This window comes from Salmo trutta, chromosome 33 (genome assembly GCF_901001165.1).
Source record: "Salmo trutta chromosome 33, fSalTru1.1, whole genome shotgun sequence".
In the NCBI taxonomy this organism is placed as follows: Eukaryota; Metazoa; Chordata; class Actinopteri; order Salmoniformes; family Salmonidae; genus Salmo; species Salmo trutta.
In genome coordinates, this window is record NC_042989.1 from 17,495,259 (window position 1) to 17,516,512 (window position 21,254).

The 21,254-nt window shown below is 46.0% G+C and overlaps 1 protein-coding gene across 5 annotated transcripts; it reads right to left on the minus strand.

Moving 5' to 3' along the window:
- Positions 1 to 795: 795 nt before the first annotated feature.
- syt16 (synaptotagmin XVI) lies at positions 796 to 21,224 on the minus strand. Of its 5 annotated transcripts, none has more exons than XM_029730057.1 (7): positions 20,943 to 21,224; positions 12,162 to 12,398; positions 7,119 to 7,334; positions 4,302 to 4,564; positions 2,563 to 3,024; positions 2,260 to 2,449; positions 796 to 1,345 (listed from the first exon to the last, which is right to left on the minus strand). In XM_029730057.1, exons 2-7 carry the CDS (start codon positions 12,385 to 12,387, stop codon positions 1,032 to 1,034), a joined length of 1,671 nt encoding a protein of 556 aa, XP_029585917.1. In that variant the 5' UTR covers positions 12,388 to 12,398; positions 20,943 to 21,224; the 3' UTR covers positions 796 to 1,031. The 5 variants fall into 5 exon arrangements, with proteins under 5 accessions (XP_029585917.1, XP_029585916.1, XP_029585919.1 ...); XM_029730056.1 differs by lacking the exon at positions 20,943 to 21,224 and adding an exon at positions 20,430 to 20,657; XM_029730059.1 differs by lacking the exon at positions 20,943 to 21,224 and adding an exon at positions 20,430 to 20,656 and having other exon boundaries at positions 12,162 to 12,341.
- Between the last annotated feature and the right edge of the window lie 30 nt (positions 21,225 to 21,254).

The following is a 21,254-nucleotide window of genomic DNA, read 5'->3' on the forward strand; positions in this document are numbered from 1 at the left end:
CGAGATGAGATCCTCAGACCCCTTGTGAGACCGTATGCTGGTGCGGTTGGCCCTGGGTTCCTCCTAATGCAAGACAATGCTAGACCTCATGTGGCTGGAGTGTGTCAGCAGTTCCTGCAAGAGGAAGGCATTGATGCTATGGACTGGCCCGCCCGTTCCCCAGACCTGAATCCAATTGAGCACATCTGGGACATCATGTCTCGCTCCATCCACCAACGCCACGTTGCACCACAGACTGTCCAGGAGTTGGCGGATGCTTTAGTCCAGGTCTGGGAGGAGATCCCTCAGGAGACCATCCGCCACCTCATCAGGAGCATGCCCAGGCGTTGTAGGGAGGTCATACAGGCACGTGGAGGCCACACACACTACTGAGCCTCATTTTGACTTGTTTTAAGGACATTACATCAAAGTTGGATCAGCCTGTAGTGTGGTTTTCCACTTTAATTTTGAGTGTGACTCCAAATCCAGACCTCCATGGGTTGATAAATTGGATTTCCATTGATTATTTTTGTGTGATTTTGTTGTCAGCACATTCAACTACGTAAAGAAAAAAGTATTTAATAAGATTATTTCTTTCATTCAGATCTAGGATGTGTTGTTTAAGTGTTCCCTTTATTTTTTTGAGCAGTGTATTTAGATGGTGCATATTTAGATGGCTTTCTTTCATTGATCCCTAATATTCTGAACCCTATATATTGCATTGAGTCTGTGGACAAAATTCAAACTAAAAGGTGCACCGTATTTAAAAGGATGGTTTAAGAAAACCCTATTGAATGAAAACTCCACAAGAAAATCTGTTGGCCAGGAAGTGCATAGGTTTCAGTGGTTGAATTACATTTATTCAGCACGTGCAAGGGAACCACGCCTGCAAAGCCCTGTTCCCACCTTCATAAGGTAAGTCTGAATACCAACTACTGAGAAGTGCGTAGGGAAGCGGTAAGTAAGAAAGGCATAATAAGTCGGAATTGGGCCCTAAGTGACTGGGTGAGTGGTGGGGATTGCTTCCCATCCTCTCCTCTCCATCCTGGCTTCTAGGCTTCCAGGAGGACGTGCCAGCGACAGACCTGCTGGCCTTTACACTCCTTCATGTCCAGCCAGTGCAGCTGCTCCTCCTCCCCGCTGCTGTTCTGGCCCAGGGCGAGCCAGCCCACCATCTCCTTACGCTTCATGCTGCGGCGGTTGTAGATGGACACCATGAGGGTGACGTCACACAGCTGGAACAGGGCAACCTGGAACACAAAGGTCTCCTTGTAGACGGGGTTGGGCTGCCCCCGCCGCACTGATGTCTTACACCTGGAGATCTCCTGGCCCACTGAGTTGAGCAGAGTCAGCTTCCCATAGGTGTCTGAGGGAGAGAGGCAGAAAGGAGAGAGGCAAAGATAGAGGTCATGAAGTCAAGAGGGTTAAACAAAAAAAGTATGATTGACTAAGTCATGATTGCATGGGAGTGCACTCTGTTTAAGAGCCATTTTGATAGGGTGTATGTCACAGGAGGTTGGTGGCACCTTAATTTGGGAGGACGGGCTTGTGGTAATGGCTGGAGCGGTATGAGTGGAATGGTATCAAATACAGCAAACAAATGGTTTGATGCCATTCTATTCGCTATGTTCCAGCCATTATTATGAGCCGTCCTCCCCTCAGCAGCCTCCACTGGTGTATGTTTGTCTAGTTTTGTCTGTTTTGGACTGTCATTAATCACCACTTGAGAGCAGTCTCACTGAGGTTATGGGTCATGTGGGGGGTCAGGTGCATAAGGTCACCGGTAACCAGGTAGTGGTCATGCATGGGTGAACAGGAGATTCAGCTGTTTTTTTTTACCGCTTCCAAGATTGCCTTTAACACAGATTACTGAACCACAAACCACCACGGTGAATCATCAAGTATAATGTGTCATCATACTCTTATTCATTACATCACCAAACAGTATATCTAAGTCTGGACATTACATCATTTAGTCCAAATCAAATCAAATAATTAGCGGCAGAGGAGGCTGGTGGGAGGAGCTATAGGAGGACGGGCTCCTTGTCATGGCTGGAATGGAGTAAATGGAATGGTGTATGGAAACCATGTTTGAGTCCATTCCATTAATTCCATTCCAGCCATTACAATGAGCCCATCCTCCTATAGCTCCTCCCACCAGCCTCCTCTGTTTAGGGCATCAAAACATCACTCATGAATCAAGTGGCGAATTGGAACTTTGCAATAGCCCTTACAATCTGATAGTCTGTATGTATGATGGTAAACATGGTGTTTGCTCACCGGGCGGCCTGTTAATGGCCAGGTTGCGGAAGTGGCTTCCCTTGATGAGCTCCACAGAGAGGCGTCCGGTGGTGGCGTTGTAGGACAGGCCCACCAGCAGCTCAGGGACGCCCCCGTGGGTTAGAGACTGGGTGGAGGACGCACTGTCACTCTGGGACACCCCAGCTAGACTGACCTGAGAGTCAACACTCTGGAGCACAGGAGAAAGATACACACATACAGTATATGCTTACATCGTATTCAGTAACATGTTAGCAGTGTTTTGTTGTGTCTTTGGGTGATGTTAGGGGTCTATTCTCTCACCTTCATGTTGCTGCGGGGCTCCAGCACCAGCGTGGTGTCCATATCTCCCCCCTCTGGGCTCAGCCCCTCAAGTCGGACCACCTTCTCCCCCATCATGCGCTCGCGGGACATCCGGCCCCCCAGGGCGTAGAGCCGGAAGCGCAGGGCAGAGGTAGCCAGCTCTGAAGGCTCCAGGTGTGAAAAGCGGAAGGTCTCGTTGAATTCGGGCACGGACCCCTTTTGGACGGAGGTCTTATGGCGCTGCTTCTTTGCCGGGAGCAGGACCACATGAACCTGCCACGAGTCCATCCCACTGCGCCCCTTGTCTGGGATGTCTCGCGCGGTCACAACGGTAACAAACAGCTTCTGAGAGGCGACCTTGTAGTCCAGGGTGACCTCGAGGTCACCACATTTGGTGATAGGGGGGCGTGAGGTGGAGCTGGGGGGACAAGGGAGGACCTCCTCTACAGGAAGATGCTCCTGCTGAGAGGAGGGGAAGCAGAAAACACAGACAGTTGCTGATATATGCTCCTTGCGAGAAGCCAACATATGAAATAGTCATCAATGTCATAATTCTAATCACATACTGTATTTAGCTGTGTGTAAATCAGGCAAAGATAGAGGATGGTGTTGAAGAGAAAATTGACGCCAGCCAAGCAGCTCTTCATGCGGTCAGTAAACACAGCATCGATTGTGTCACCATGTTGACAGAGCAGGCGGAGTGTTGGTGTTGGCACGGCAACCACAGCTAAGATAATCGTAGTGGCGGCTACAATATACTGCACAGATCAGGCGACATGCGCTTCTTCAAGCTATATCCCTCCCCAACACTCCCTTCATTCACTGACACAACAACCTGACGCTCAAGGTTAGCCACGACTCAAATGATCCAAAACAAACAATATACAATGATGCTAACAGTTTGCTTTCATTCACGTGTATCTGTATGTGTTGTTCTATTCATATATATATATATATATATATATATATATATGTATATGTATACACATCTTTCAATACATGTCGACGGTATCTATTTGCTACCATCCACATACAATGTTCTATTTGACAGAGTTGGATAAAAGGTGAAAAAAAGTTAGTGGGATACTCATGCACAGATTGCTCCCCATTTCTCTCACACACACACATACACACACACACACACACACACACACACACACACACACAAGCTGTCGCAAAAGCACGTCTGGGCCTGGGTCTGGGCAGACAGTGAAATGGAAGCCTGCAGTGCTAGCCAGCATCACTTGCCCACTCGCTCTCACCTCACTCCAACTGGGCGCCTAAATCAAACATGACACATTAGTGCTTTAGCACAGTAGCACACTAACACAACGCTTATGCAAGCATTAGCAATACTCAGTAACGCTTTACAGCAACAGGTTGTGCCACATTTCATCAATATTTATGGGGCATAAGGAAGGAGTTATGTACTGTTTCCAATGTGCCCCTGGGCCTCATGTAAGCCTTTTCTTGGTATGCCCAAAATTCATCTGACAGGAAAAAACTGTGGGACAAATACAAAACATCTTCTCCTTGTCAGGTTCCTCATCGGTATGGCATGATGGACATAGCTGCCTCTTATTGCCAACCAACATTTCCCTTGAGAAAAAACTATGTTTCTCTGTATAGCAAAGCTACTGTATGTTATTAGTAGGGCTAGGACTGTTTCCTGAACCCTGATCAGGAAACCTTGGTTCACCAGGCCCAAGGTGACAGCGAGAGCTCGTTGGCTGCAGTACCTCTGGGCTCCATGTGGAGGAGCTGTCTGTAGGGTCGTTGTTGTCGTCACCCTGGTTGCCCACGGCTGTCTCCATCTCAAGGCTCCCCTCGGTGGCCTGGAGACTCATGTTGGGGGCCAGGCTGCCCCCTGTGTCCATTGAGTCCTCCCGTGGTGGGCCGTCCAGACCCTCAGCCATTTCCTGGGACCCCAGGGAGCCCCGCTTCTCATCCCCGTACGACAGGGGGTTCTGGTAACTCAGCCTGCTCACGTCTCCGTCCACGTCTGGGGACGATCACAGCAGGGCTTCATAAAGACACAATATCACATGGAAACATACAGCACACACTCACACTGAGATATTATGGTATGCAGTCTGAAATGGAACAGGCTTCCCTTAATAAACATATCAGACAGAACAGACTTCTGTAATTAAACATTGTCATGAAACATCCTTGGGGTATGAAATACAAGCCAGCCCTGTGTGTATAACATAGTAATTGAATGCATTTTATAAACATAAGCAATATAAAGCCTCCTATTTGAACAGAAATTGCATAACTTTTCAGAAACCTGTTCCTTCAATTAGTGTGGCTGGTATAGGGCTGCACCATGAGCTGATCAATGGCAATTACCTCCAATTCCGTATCATTAAGGGCAGACCGACAGTTATATCAACGACTACAGAGAGTGATCACCATGGCAACAGGGCACAGTGTGACTCATCAGTGTGTGTTGTGTGTTCCCAGGGTCGATCAGACCACTAGTTATATCATAATACCACCAGTCACATGCTCGCTGGAGGAAGGAAATGTGGTAGTTACTATGAGTCACAGGTAGTTATTATGAGTCAAAGGTAGTTATTGTGAGTCAGAGGTAGTTATTGTGAGTCACAGGTAGTTATTATCAGTCCCAGGTAGTTATTGTGAGTCCCAGGTAGTTATTGTGAGTCCCAGGTAGTTATTATCAGTCCCAGGTAGTTATTGTGAGTCCCAGGTAGTTATTATCAGTCCCAGGTAGTTATTATCAGTCACAGGTAGTTATTGTGAGTCCCAGGTAGTTATTATCAGTCCCAGGTAGTTATTATCAGTCCCAGGTAGTTATTGTGAGTCCCAGGTAGTTATTATCAGTCCCAGGTAGTTATTATCAGTCACAGGTAGTTATTATCAGTCCCAGGTAGTTATTATCAGTCACAGGTAGTTATTATCAGTCACAGGTAGTTATTATCAGTCCCAGGTAGTTATTGTGAGTCCCAGGTAGTTATTGTGAGTCCCAGGTAGTTATTATCAGTCCCAGGTAGTTATTGTGAGTCCCAGGTAGTTATTATCAGTCCCAGGTAGTTATTATCAGTCCCAGGTAGTTATTATCAGTCACAGGTAGTTATTGTGAGTCCCAGGTAGTTATTATCAGTCACAGGTAGTTATTATCAGTCCCAGGTAGTTATTGTGAGTCCCAGGTAGTTATTATCAGTCCCAGGTAGTTATTATCAGTCACAGGTAGTTATTGTGAGTCACAGGTAGTTATTATCAGTCACAGGTAGTTATTGTGAGTCCCAGGTAGTTATTGTGAGTCCCAGGTAGTTATTGTGAGTCCCAGGTAGTTATTGTGAGTCCCAGGTAGTTATTGTGAGTCCCAGGTAGTTATTATCAGTCCCAGGTAGTTATTATCAGTCCCAGGTAGTTATTATCAGTCCCAGGTAGTTATTATCAGTCACAGGTAGTTATTGTGAGTCCCAGGTAGTTATTATCAGTCCCAGGTAGTTATTATCAGTCCCAGGTAGTTATTATCAGTCCCAGGTAGTTATTGTGAGTCCCAGGTAGTTATTGTGAGTCCCAGGTAGTTATTGTGAGTCCCAGGTAGTTATTATCAGTCACAGGTAGTTATTATCAGTCCCAGGTAGTTATTATCAGTCACAGGTAGTTATTATCAGTCACAGGTAGTTATTATCAGTCACAGGTAGTTATTGTGAGTCACTGAGGCATTGTGAACCCCCATGACAGGATGTCAGTGATACAAACAAATGGACTCTTTGTTCAATAAAATAATTGAATTCAATGAAAAAATATTTAGGCATAGTCAGGGAATTCATAATGCCAGGGGCCTCCAATACATCTAATAGGGGCTTTGATGAACACAGACTTTAACTGTATTCTTTATGTACCAGTAACTAGTGGTGGAAGAGGGGGTTGGGTGGGTAAATCCCCCCTCATCTACCAGAGCCATGACATCTGTATAATGCCGGGGTCTGCTGTCACCACTTACACTGATCATTCTTATAGCCTGTCGAAGACAACAGCCACCATTTGAGTCCAAACAAGTCATTAATTAATCTGAAGACCCAGAGCGATCTCACTATCTCTGTGTTGATCCCTCACAGACTGGGCCAATCAAGCTCAGCCTGAGATCTTTACAGACAGTAGTCTGTGATGAAATGTTATTTTGGGGCTCTGGAGCAGTGGGTTGAGTCATTTACATCCCATTGGATCAGATTAGAGGACATGTTTGAGTGTGTGTACAGATGTAGGATCTCATTTTGAGCCAGTTTGCTACAGCAGGAAGATAATCCTGCAGCTACAGGAAATGTGAATTATTATGTGGATTATAATTAATGGACATTTTTGTAGGGCTTGATACATTTTCATAAGAGAAGATCAAGTCTGAAATGTGGAAATTACAAACTTCAGAAGCCTTTCTAAACCTCAAATACACTACAAGTTTCAAGTTCTCCTGCAACAGGGTGATCCAATTAAGCTCCTCCAATTAATCTGTACTGTGTCAGAATGTGTGTCTCTGTGTGCATTATGTATGTGTGCGTGCGTGCGTGTGTGTGTGTGTGTACCTTCGCAGTCTGAGGGCTCTGTGCTGCCCTCCTCCTGGTCAGAGAGTAGGCGAGTGAACTTGTGGCGTTTTCCAGGTGCAGCCTGGGCTACAACCTCGGTGGTCCCTGTCGAGCGGAAGCTCTGAGAGCGAGACACTGAGATCTCAAACTGCTTCACTATCTCGTCCTCACTATCCGATGAGCTGGACTGATCCTCACCATCCCCGTAACTGCTCACTGGATGGACCAGAGATCACACAAACACACACACGGAATACAGAGTTCACAAAGAGAAGGAGAGAAGGTGCAGGCAGGAGAGCTACTATAGAACCTAATGATTATAGTAGGAGAGGAGAGGACAGAGAAACACATCAATAATAACCATGTGAATATGATCACATCAATATGTGTGCTTATTAAAACTACTGCTGAGGGCAAGACCAACACAGAAATTCATTCAAAGAACATTTGATTAAACGATCACAAGCACGACCCGCATATCCAAATTAGATTGTCCCTGGCAGGTGAGTGTTGGATCACAGGGACTTTAGTGTCAACCAGTGATGTACCATGCTATGAAACCAGAACAAGGAGAGCAGGAGAGAAGTGCCAGCTGTACATCCCCATAGCATTACAAAAGAAATTAGCTGTCACCTGTTATCCTTTCATACACTCTCTCTTTCTCTCTCTCCACCTCTCTCCCCTCTCTCCCTCTCTCTCCCCTCTCTCCCGCTCTCCCCCTCTCTCCCCTTCTCTCTCTCTCCCACTCTACCCCTCTCTCTCTCTCTCTCTCCCCCTCTCTCCTCTCCCCCTCTCTCTCTCTCCCTCTCTCCCCCTCTCTCTCCTCCTCTCTCCCCCTCAACAAAGCATTTCATCTGAACACCATTAGTTCCACCAGTGATGGACAGAAAGACAGTGAGTAACTTGGTTATGCAAGTGTCTGTTGACATATTGATTGAGGCTGTAATGGAGATGTATCACATGTCTCTGGCCCCGTCTCCCTCGTCAGTGTAGGTCACCCAGTACAATACCACCCTCTTTACCTGAACCATCCATCACCATGGTAACCCAGGATGGCTCCAGTGAGCGGGCGAGAGGCCGCTGATTGATTTGCTGTGGCCCTGCCCACCTCGTGTTCAATGCGTCTCCAGGGCTGCAGTACAGAGAGCCATCTAACCGTTAGCCTTATAATCATCACACAGTAGGGTTGAATGGCGGAAACCCGGTTACCGTGATTTACCGCCCAAAACCACAGAAAGGTTTACATGCATTGTGAGCTGCTCTATCATCTATTTCTCCACGGTAACTTTTTTTCTTGTGACAGGTAGGCCTACACTTGCTACAGCGTAGCCTATGCTACAGTAACATGAAGACCGAATGTGCATCTAATTTACCATCTCCATCTGGCTTTCGGGAGTCACCTTGTTTTTTTCATTGTAAAGATGTTTTATTTGTTTTTATTGCAGCTGCAGAGTTTTAAAATAGCCTATCACTCGAATATCGTTGCTTTAAATCATTGTACACGCGAGCACTCTCTCACAGGCTTTCTCTCTCTCCATCAACTCTTTTCAAATTGCATCCAAAATAGATCATCCTATTCTAGACTGATATATAGCCCTCTTTATATAGATTTCCTAGCCTACATCTTCAAAGGAATTAAATTCAACGCAGTTTTAGCCTAATATTTAGCTAACTAATGATGGGTTATGCATAACTAGCTTATAATTTATAGCCTCTGTCTCTTGCGCAAAACACAAACACCTGTGCTCCTCTGGCATCTCCTTAAAAAACACTCCTTAGCTCTTGGAGTCCCATGCAGGAAAAACTAGACTAGAATAGCTTGCTGGACATTATTTCTTTGCATTTCCTATACCAATAGACTATTCTAAGAGGGATGCAAGCTCTTGTTTGCTGAATGTTAAATACAGCAGCCAATAGAACTCACGGGTAGATTGAAAGAAGAGCGAACGCGTGATGGCAGTAGGCTACGGTATTTATTTATTCAGACCCATAACCATTCAATCTTCATGACGAGAAGTGAAAGCCGTCTGCATCTAATTCTACTACTATATGTTATATTAAGCATGTCATTAAAATGATGAAGATGAGGACAAACTTATTTCATTTAACTGTTGTAAGCGAGGAAGGAATGAAGAAACAATAGAGAGAAAGGGGGGTAGGCTATATATAACAACATTAGGGGAAATATTATAAAAGGTACACATGAGTCAGCCTACCACTAATTATACAAATAGGCCCTATTATATTTCAAATGTAAAATCTAATTAGCTAGCCTACACTTGTAACTTTGTAGGCCGCAAGTGCTGCACCAGAATCACATGTTCGCTTCTGCTTTATCATGGTTTGAACGTTGTGCGTAGGGCTAGTTCCAGTCCATATAATACAGTATAATACAATACAGTACAGTAATACAGTTCACACTGAAAAAGACTAGCCTACTGGAGCTAGTTTCATTTATTTACCCAAGAGAGCATATAGCTAACTACATCTATCTGTCACACCCTGATCTGTTTCACCTGTCCTCGTTATTGTCTCCACCCCCTCCAGGTGTCGCTTGTTTTCCCCAGTGTATTTATCCCTGTGTTTCCTGTCACTCTGTGCCAGTTCGTCTTCTATGTCCAAGCCTACAAGCGCTTTTTCCCGTTTTCCTGCTTTGCCTTTTCTCCTTTTTCTAGTCCTCCCGGTTTTGACCCTTGCCTGTTCTGGACTCTGTACCCGCCTGCCTGACCATTCTGCCTGCCCTGACCTTGAGCCTGCCTGCCACTCTTTACCTCCCAGACTCTGATCTGGTTATGACCTTTTGCCTGTCCATGACCATTCTCTTGCCTATTCCCTGTGGATTTATTAAACATCTTAAACTCCAACCATCTGCCTCCTGTGTCTGTATTTGGGTCTCGCCTTGTGTCATGATACTATCGGCTTTTAGATTTTTCTGTTGTGCGTAATGTGCAGTAGCCTATATCATACTACGTATTGGATAATGGCACAATAATTTGGCCTTTTTTAGGCTTGGGCTCATAAAATGTATTTAATGTATGGCTCAACAGACTCAGGTAGCATCAGGTTTGAATTTTCATGCTGATCAAAGCTCTTATCAAATCAAATGCTTCAAAATGCTTTTGAATGACACTACCGGGTTTTGGCGGGAAATACCGGGTTACCAGGAGGAAAGTGATTTATTCTCTGGATGGAACGTTTGTAAAATACTGGGAAAATATTCAACCCTATCACACAGTCATCAATACTGGAACATACTGACCGCAGCTCCCTGCCACTCCAACCTCAGTACTCCACCATTACATCAATCACTCCAAGGCTTATCATTCCTGCGCCCAGGACCATTACCACATCCTAATAGTTATTCTTGCAGGGCCCTCATCACTTCACTAAAGCCTAGTGAGTGCACCTTAGAACCCTCAAAGCAGGTTTCCATAAAAAAACAAAAACATATTTGATTCATGCTCATTTGCCGCACTAAAAGACGCGAGAGAAAATAAAGTGAGAAGGTTCATCTCCACAATGCTGAGAAGACCTGTAGGTGCAGGCACAGAGAGCTGCACAAACACATCCATCAAGGTATGCACATGAATATGGTGGAGGGCCACTCCTGAGAGGACTGAGTATTTGTCAGTCCTCTCAGTCTCCATGTGACGGCCGTAGCACATGTTGGAGAGCTCATTTAGACGGCCACTCTCAGAGTCCACGTCTAAAAGTAGGCCGCTCTCAAGTGCCTACAGTATAGCAGAGATCCATACAACTCTCACTCAACAGTGTGTGTGCATCCCTCAGAGGTCTGTGTATCTGTCACCCACACACTTACACACGTATTCTAACCATCCTTCCGGTAAAACACAGTACAGTGGGGAGTCACATAAGAGTCTCTCTATTCACAATCTTCAAGGTGATGTGTGACATCACAGTATGTCACAGTATAACAGACTGAATCTACTTCTGATATTGACCCACCCAGTGTGATGAAAGATAAACGCTTTACCTGCTGTGGCAGCCTTACTGGAGTGCCGTGAGGCTGCCCAGCTCACCCTGCTCCCCACCACCTCACTCTCCTCGGGTATGATAGACAGACACTCTGCAGATGGGGCAGCCCCAGAACAGGAGCTGCTAGGCCTACTCATGCCCCGTAGAGCCAGCTGAGCCTGGAGGACCTGTAGCCTCTGCTGGGGGTCCATGGAGGACATAACAGCCCTGGAGGTCTGGGACCCTAAGTCGTCCTGGAGCTCTGAGGGATCAGACACCTCCTGGGTGTCTCCTGGTGAGGGTGCTGGGTCAGCAGACACTCCCTGAGACTCCCTAGCCTGGCCCGGTCCCTGGCCCGAGGGTAGGAGGGCCGCAGACAAAGACTCCGATACCTGGACGAACCATCCTTTCAAAGAAAGGATCTCCGATACAGGATCATCTCGGTTCATCTCGTAGCAGCGCACTGTAAACGACTGTTACTTCAGAGTGACATGACTGCAACTGCTGACTTGAGTACAGTATCAGCCGAAACTCTGCCTATCCAAGCAGGAGATGTTTGCTCAAGGGACTGAACGACCAGGAAATACCGGAGCCAAGAACACCGCCCTCTCCAACCACAGAGAGCCTAACGTTTACCTGGGGATTATTGGAAATGTTTGCAGTGTTTGACTAATGAACAACAAAGCACAGCCTCCTCCCTGACTGAATGATTAGCATTAAAGGGTGCCATTGTTCTACTACCGTATGTTTCAAGATAAAGTGACAGCATTTCTACAATTTGTGAAAAGAAAGGAAGAGAGTGAATTACATGAATATAACATATTTTCCCCAGCCAGCCACTCTCTGGCCTCCTACCTGTCTCCCTGCATTAGGCCCACTCCCTCCCCACTGACAGTCTCTCACCTCCAGTCTCCATCCCAGGGCCCACCCCTCCAACTGGTCACCCAATACCAGAAACCCTACCTCAGGACCGAGAGCAGACAGACCCCACCCCTCTGCCTCCCGTATTCCCCAGCCTCAGGCTCATAACCCCTAGGCCCCAGTCAGGCACCATGCCAGTCCACTCACCCAGCCCCTGGCGGACTCCGGGCCTGCTGCGGGAGCGTTTCCCGCGGCCGTGCTGCTCCAGACAGGGCAGACCCCCAACACGGGAGAAACACAGCTTCTTATTGATGAAGAGGAAGAGGATGGCCAGAAACACCACAAAGACACCCACCGCAGACAGGAAGCCGATGGCCTCTGGGGTGACTGTGAAGGAGAGAGGACACACAAAGACACACTGATCAGACCACATAAACAGACAGCCTGAACACACACACACACACACACAGTCATACACACAGGATACACACACAGACAGAATGGGCAACACTTTAGTAAGAGTTTCAGTTTAATTAAGCTAACAGGGCAGAAGTTACATATTCTGGTTGTGGTATCTGCCTATTGAATTTTAGCGCAAATATACATACATTTGTACATGTTTCAAATAATAATACATTTGTTTGCAATACATAAGCTTATGAAACTTTCTTGGGATTTAGCATTGCATATTGAACATTCTGATTCTGATTCAGGGTTGTAAGTGTTACGTAACTTGCCATGCATTACACAACTCTTTCGAAACCACTCTAATAAATAGTCAAATAGAAGGAGTAGTTAAACATCCACCTCTGCTTGAGCTCAAGTTCAGAATCCTGTCCTTCTATGGGCATGTTTAGTGAGCTGTCTTGTGAAGGCCATGAGGAGGACGTGTGTACTAACAGCCTATTTACTCTACACTACTTTGACAACACCAAACCAGGTCCAGGAGAGATGCCTGTGAAGTGTAAAAGAGACAGATCTAGATTCAAATCTCTCGGTAAAGAGATTTTTCCCACACTACCTCCTTCTGAGTCACACATGAAGCAGGAATGTGGCTTTGGCCACACAACATCCAAGGCTAGTGTAAACAGAAAAGTTGCAAATCGGATGTTGAAGATAGGTAGATCTCAGTAGACATATTTTACTGATGTAAATGGCCCCTAAGAGAAAGACAGAAAAATAGAGTACTCCACTCCACTCTCAATGACACCTCCAACCAATGAATACAAGTACAGTACACGAGAGAGCCATGTCTTTTTTTGTGGTTTCCACGACAACCTCCAAAGTGCAATGGAATCAATAAAGGGAGAAGTAGAGCTTTGCCATGACTCTATGCCCTGGAGAAACACCCGCTACAGATGGTATGAAGTCAACACCACTGGGAGGATTACTGTAGGTGTGCGTGGGTGAGTGTGTGTACCAGATGCTGAAGCATGTAATAGAATTCCTTCATCTATTTCATTTCTCCATTATTCCATGATGCCTCTCGTCATTGTCTGTTCTGTTGTACTACTCTTCTCACACTAAGCCTCTGGATCTGCTATTTCCCCAAGGTCTCTCACTGTGGTCTGTTACACATCCACATACAACAACCAGAGGAGATTCGTGGTGAGACCCAAAACAAGATAACTGGGGTTTCCTTCTCTGCTGCACACAAAGGGTCCACTATGTCTCTCTGAGAGCCCCCTGTGTCCCCATACAGATGGACAGGAAATGGACCAGGGTCAGGGGGTTGGGGCGACACCTGCTCCTCCCACAGAGCCCTCAGCAGGGCAATCTGCCTCTACCAGACACACACACACACACACACACACACACACACACCTACACCATCAGACCCAACAATACTGACAATATCATCTGAGTCTGGACTAGGAAAACAAACCAATACCAATTGAAAAGCTGCATTTGAAACAGCAGGGAGATGAATGATACCTAGAGTAGTGCCGAGCCAAGCAGAGAGGAAACCTAATTATCCCTGTTTGACTTTACACCAGACTGAAAGACAGTGTGAAGTCCCTTTGTTCAGCTCCACTATAAGGTCATCTAAACACCACTGTGATCATTCTCACACTAATAAGAAGCTCTATGGACTGATCTCATCATCATGTAGTTGAGGTGCAATTTTACCCTGCTTTCAGTCATCCGTTGAATCTAACCCTGACTTCAAAGTGTTCTCTCCTCTCTCTGGTTTCATTTCAACGCTGGGTGGGAAAGTCAGCAGCATAATAATCAAGCTAATGTTTTAATATTCACGCAGAACCACATTGACACTCCAGCAGGCATGCTCTTACTGAATAATCAAACAGGATCATGCACAGACAGGCATTAACATTCAAACGCATCTCCCCACTCACATCAAAATAAATCTCACATACCCAGCTAGTTCACAGCCCTCCAGCAGAATGAACAGAATGAGCCAAAGCAACATCACTCAACTAGACGACTACAGTAGAATCAGATCGTCTCGCTACAAAGGAAAAGTCTTGAAGATATGGACGTATTCTCTGCTAATGAACTTGTTTCAGGAGAGAGACTTGGAGTAGACAGGTGTGTAATAGAGAGAGGGGCAGGGCAGTGAACAAACACTGGTACTGTATGCTGTCTGTTGGCTGTGTGATTGTGTGAGTGGTCCTATTGTTTGGGGTAGCAGCTGTAGTTGTGCCAAGGTACAGGACTGTGTGTGTGTGTGTCCAGTCTCCAAGCCTGATCTTTATTACAAAATGTCCTGCTATGTAGATTGGCGCATTGATGTTGAGGTGAGGACACCAAGATGTGTTGTGGTACACACTGTGCCTGGGAGAGTGAGAATCAGTTTCTGGGCAGGGGGTTGAAGAACCCAACCCTTATATACCACATTATGTTTTCTCCTTAGTTCAAACCCTATGACCACAACGCCTATCTCACAGCTCAGAAACACCTGAGCATCACAGCAGTAGTTGGTTTCCTTGGAAACAGCCCAATGGCTCTGTTGAGGATAATGTGATGAGTGTCTTTGCCCACACACAGAGAAAGGACCCATGTTACCATGGCACTGCCAGTCAGTCTTGCCATTATTGGTCAGGAGGACAAGAGCTCTTCAGTGATGAGGTGAGTGTGCTAGTAGGGATCAGAGACAAAGGGCAGGGCCCAGAGAGAGTGGGGACCAGGAAGCACAATAATAGTCAGGGGGTTGTGATTGATAACAATCATCATGAACATGTGGGCTATAGCTACTGTATTGTATGTGCTGGGGCATGTGTTTATCTGTCTAACCATGCATATGAGAAGAAGGTAATAATAACGTCAACATAGAATAAGCTTGACGCAGGGAAAATAAGTAAGACTGAACATTCACATGAATGATCAAGGTCTTCAGTCCTGTTTCACTAAGCAATATTGGAGCACTGTCACAATGTTGATGTGCAGATGCCCTCTGCTGGTTCCATGAGGTTGTGCGTGAATATTCTGCAGACTGAGCAATTTCATGTAGCATATGCAACATCTTGAAAGACAATACAATACAAAGTTACACAGACCCACACACTAGAATGAGGTCACAATCTACGTGAATTCAAATAGAGGAAATATCGGTCTTCCCCAAACTGCTCTGTCTTTGATGTTTTAGAAGGAGAATGTCCTAAGCCAATGAGACTAAGAGGATAGCGCCATCTGTTGGACATTTTAGTCATGGCATTCAACAGAACAACCAATTTATAAAATGACAAAAATGACTCCCAGAGGTCTGTGAAAATGAACCTTTTACGATGGGAACCTTTCATTTTGTTACATTACTATCATTGTAAGAAAAATATCTGCTGTTTCGTCTGATACAAACTGTATAGAGGTCCAAAGAAAGTGTAAATGACAAGTTGTCTCGTCTTCAAACATTGGAAAATCAATCAAGATTCTTTTCTTCTAATCAGCCGATATCATGTTCATACATCTCCCTATCAGCACAAACTAGACTGAGGATATACTGATGAAATGAAAGCAGCTCAAAGGTCCTGGCTGAGTGGAGTAAAGCAGCTTCTGTCCCTGTAGAGGGGAACTGTGAGTCTGTAGGTCCTCTCTCACCCTTCATGTCTCACAGTTCAATCTAGCACTATATTGCATCACTCCAATATGTTATCCTTCCGCGTGGAAAGATACATTCTGAGTAAGGATTTCAGATTAGAGTTGTGTACCGGTTAGTGTTGATGCTACTGCTGACCCCCTTAAATAGCTGCCGCCACACTACTTCCACCTATTCCTTTTCTTGGCTCATTCCAGAGAGGATTTGCTTGGTAAGAGCTCTACGTTAGCATGTATTAGCGCAGAAGTATACCCGCAGCTATTCAATAGCTTGGAGCAGCTAGCTAGCTAGCCTCTCCATCTGGGTGCTCTGCTGTCCCCCCACTCGGTTTGGCTTGTGCCATATTGTTTGGGTTTTGTCTTTGTTTTTATTACTTGTGACAGTGTACCAACCTAGTCGATACTCGGTTTGGTCGACCAGTATAGCGGCGCTGAGAGTTTGTCTTAGTTGTCTGTGTGACTTGTCTGTACACCGGAACCCTCACGGTTTTAGTATTGGGGTTCAGGGACCGCGCCTACCCCACAAGATCAAGAGACTATGTATGTTTCTTGCAGTTCTCCCCTAAGAGTAAGCTAGGTGTCGCGAAGCGCACCATGTTTTCATCTCTCACAGGGTGCAGCCATCTTGCCTAGACTTTTGTGTGTTCCACGGTGAACAAGTTTGCAAAGTAGCCAGCTTAACAAGAGGTGACCATTGCAGGACTAAGCACAGTAATAAACACACTTTACCTTAAGTCCCACAGAAGGTGATTTTCCTCGGGATATCCATAGACTCGACTCTAATGAGGACACATCTCCCAAAGGGGAGAGTAACAAAATCCTATCCTACCTCAACCGTTTCTGGCTCGAACGAGCCATGTCGGTGTTTGAGTGCCAACAGTTACTCGGCCTACTGATGGTGGCTACCCTGTTGGTTCCATCAGGCCACTCCAGCAATGGTTCAACTCCCACGGCCGTTACCCAAAACAACACAGACACCGTCAACTGCTGGTGATGAGTGCATGTTTGAGGACCCTATCAAAGTGGCTATCCTGCGCCTTCCTGTAAAAGGGGGTAGGTCTGATCAGAGTCCACCGCAGAGAGCTGGTGTGCGCTGACGCCTCTCTGATGTGTTGGGGAGCCGTGTTCAGTGGCATGGCGGCCAGCGGCCGCTGGAGCCCCCATGGTGCCTCAATGTGCTGGAGCTCAGATTGGTTCGCCTAGCTCTCCAACAGTTCCAGCCCTACCTGGTAGGACAGCATTTCCTGGTCCAATGGCTCGGGAGCTCTTGCCGTGGCCCAGACCCGCTTGCAAGCAGAACATACAGTATCCCCTGGGTCCTGAACAATGCAGCGGACATGCTCTCTCAGCCTGTCGGAGGGGGACTAGAGTCTACACCCTTAGGTGGTGCTACTGCTTTGGTACAGGTTCATGAGAGCACAGGTGGACCAGTTTGCATCTCAGCAGAACATTGATTTCCCCAGCTCTTTCTCGATGTCAGACCCTATAGGCCCTCTGGGTCTGGATGCCCTAGCTCACAATTGGCCAGCAACGACCTCTTTACGTGTTCCCACCATTTCCCATACACTAGACAGGGTCATCTTGATGGGCCACCAGCTGCACTTGATAACTTCATGCTGGCCGAGACTACCATGATTCAGCCTCCTGTTGTCCCTCCTCTCAGGGACTCCATGGCAGCTGCCCCTGAGGCCCGACCTGCTCTTTCAGGCTGGGGGGACACTATGGCATACGGACCCGCACCGTTTCCAGCTTCGGGCTTGGCCTCAGAGGCGTTAGTGGACCAGTCTAGGCCTTCAGGACAATGTGGTGAACACTGCGGAGCGCCATGGCTTCTTCCACTAATGGATCATATCAAATGTGGCGGGGCATATTCTGTACCTGGTGAGAGAGTCATGTGCAAACTGTTTTACGGTTTTCACAGTCACAGCTCGATGCGGCATTCACATTGAGAGTGTATCTAGCCGCAATATAGGCATTCCATGATGACGGCCAAGAGGTACTATCGAGTCAATGTTGCACCCGCCAATGAGGTCAGGGCGGCTGTGCTGGATGATGCCTCCGCTTCCCTGAGTCGGGACGGAGGAACACCCCGACTATGACTGCCCTGAGCTCAGTCCTACAGGACTGTGCTCTCTGCCTGGCCCTTACCTAGTTCACCGATTCATCTGGTATTGTGATACCATAATGGAGTGATCCAATATAGTGCTACACAATGAAGGTTATGTATGTAACCATGGTTATGTGAGCTATTGGATCACTTCAATCCTCTTTGTCTGTGATCTACGGCGCCTCGAAAAAGGACAAGGTGGAAGTAGAGCGGCGGAAGCTGTTTAAGGAGGTCAGGCACAGCCTCAGCACTACACGATACACTGAACTAATCTGAAATCCTTACTCGGAATGTATCCTGCCGCAAGGAAGGATACCATATTGGAGTGAACTAATTATGTAGCTCACATAACTGTGGTTACATACGTAACCTTCGTTCTGTTGTCAACCTACTTCCTTCTCCCTCCCTGTATTCTGTCTGACTCTACAAGAACTAGCTCCCTCAATCTCTCCTAATGTTCTTCCTGCCCAACTGGGCTAGGCCAAACACCCTTCCTGAATAATGCTCTCAGATGCAATAACATGGAGCGAGGTGATGACATCGATCAAAAAGTCTAGACTGCCTTTCCACTGGTGTAAAGTTCAAACACATCTAAGATAAAAAAGTGTTGGCCAAAATTGTTTTTTGATGATTACCAAAATAATTAAACAAGTCGTGTCTGTGAACATCTGACGTTTCATGAAACTATATAGATGAATATGCTATATTCTGAACAGAGTTTACAGACTAGAGTAAACAGGAAATACTGAACATGAATAACGCATTCACACACACACACACACACACACACACACACACACACACACACACACACACACAGTTCCAGGCCAGCCCTGTCTGCCCAACATGGAGAGGAATGTATGAATTACGCATGGCCCTGTAACTAGGCCACCATTAGCAGCAGCAGCAGACACAACAGAGTGCTCTGTACTTATTCAACCATATTCTCCAGCTCAGAGGAGCTTCTACACAACACAAAGCTCCGAAACATACAGAGATAAGAGATCAGAGAGCATCTCTTTAGTCTCTCCATTGTGGGCACTGAGAGAGGTTGGTTACGGCTGACTTAGTCTACAGTGCAGTATGTCTAGGTTTTCCCCAGGCTTTGTTTTGTAGTTTGGTGAGATATGGTTCCAGACCAGTTGTTCAGGGATAGAATGTCCACCGGAGAGAGTGGCCACCTCTAGGGATATGACTCAGAAAAGGGATGTAAAAGTATGGATGCATGTATGTACAGACTTCCTAGTCTCACAGTAAATCCGCATATTTACCTTAAAGGGTGTCTCGACTCCACCCACGCCTTTCCATGAGTTTATATAAACATGATTAGGCATTCTTAATGAATATACTATGAGTGAAAAAGCAGGCACACCCCTCATGACTGTCCATGCTGGCAACTAGAAATGACTGTGTTTCTACATGTCTATGTTTGGCAAGTGAGGGTGAGTCCAACGGCTGGCGAGTTACTCCAACAGGTTCTCTGTTACTGTATTACTACAATGCAGGGCCATTCAGCTTTGGTACAACAGGCTATTGAAATAATGTGGCAGAATAATAAAGATAGGTGAGTTGTTAGATAACTTTACACATTTAATAAGGCGCTTGTGTGTGTGTGTGTGTGTGTGTGTGTGTGTGTGTGTGTGTGTGGAGTCAGTTAGGGGATTCTACCATTCATTGAAGTCCATACAGGCTCCTGTCAGCTATTATTCAACCTCACAAGTGGTAGCCTATTCATGGCCTGAAGTGTATAAACTAATGTTGTACCTTGTCAAATGTTGACCTAGATGAACCATTCCATTGGAGATGGCAGGCTATATCAAACATAGAACTTCTGTGTGCCATAGCCTACATAAAACGCAAGTACTGATCTGGGCGCAGGCCTATCCTTTATTTCAACACTGAATCGAGTTATAATCATTTGCGTCATAATTTAACACAAATAGGCCTCAGAAAAGTCAATAATAATGACTGCAATGGCAGGTCGTCACAGGAAATATGGTAAAGGGGAATTCTCAACATATGCCAACATCCAATTGCAGAGCACAACATGCGTTTTCAAGTCGTAGCTGAAATAGCGGAATTATAGCCTATTATGTCAGCCGACGCAGCCAACACAATTATATGTTGTATGACTATCAAGCAGTATAAAATGGAAACATTGTAGCCAGACGTACCAAGAAAAAAGATAGCTTCAATCTCAACCGCATAGCATCTGCAACAGCAGATCGTGGAATTAAATAATTGTACTAGCCTATCTCTTGCCTTTCCTCTGCTATAAAAATACATTTGTTAATTTTCTCTATTGGGATACTTACTATCTGTGGCCATGGTTGAGTTTGTTTAAGGTCCGATTTAGATGTGAATAGGATTAACGTTGCAGTGGCATCCCCGGTGGCTCACATTGTCCACAGATCGCCGCACGGATAGCGGCGGGTAGGGGTATACTGGCTGCCGTGGGCCGTTTCCTCGCCTCCTTCCGCAGTTGCCCAGCTCTCTAGCCGCAATCACGGTTTAGACTCTTCCTACCACCCTGCGTTTCGCCAACACACCGTCCCTCCTAGCCTCAAAACAATGACGTGCTCGCCCCCATACCTCTCCCTCCCGTCTCATCTTCTTACGAGTGACCTTATGTGCACCTACCTGGCTTTGACCAACAGAACATAAAATATGTTCTTTCAAATTAAATAAACACTTCGTGACACAGATGTACTTGGACCAGGTCGGTCTTGTTAAAGACATGTTGGCCCAGTGAATGACCTAGATAGATTATAGGATAAATAAATGACTCGAAACAATTCAACATAATTGAAAAACGATAGGCTACTTACCGCGACTGGGAGTGACTTTAGTAATGATCGAATTCTTCTTTTAAGTGCACTAAACCCACAGTTACTGGCTGATCCTCATGGTGTGTCCTGCTTGTCCTCTTCTCCCTCCTCTGCACCTCCAATGCCAGACTAGTTCTCCATCTTCACAGTTAGCAATTTACTGCAAGACTAGTATGTTACAGCACCCTACAACCCAGTTAACTCCATTTGATGGAAATATTTGCATAATTGCAAATTGTAGTCTAAAACTTTATTTCCAATTCATCTGAAATAAATATTGGGATTGAAAAAAAGAAGCATGTAGTGAGTGTG

Bases quoted from the DNA above. Each gene is read 5' to 3' on its own strand.
- syt16 (XM_029730055.1), bottom strand. From the start codon at position 11,542: ATGAACCGAGATGATCCTGTATCGGAGATCCTTTCTTTGAAAGGATGG. The intron at 2,450-2,562 runs GTGAGAGAATAG...CCTGTGCTCCAG, and splicing joins AGCCCCGCAGCAACATGAAG to AGTGTTGACTCTCAGGTCAG. The intron at 1,346-2,259 runs GTGAGCAAACAC...TCTCTCCCTCAG, and splicing joins GGCCATTAACAGGCCGCCCG to ACACCTATGGGAAGCTGACT.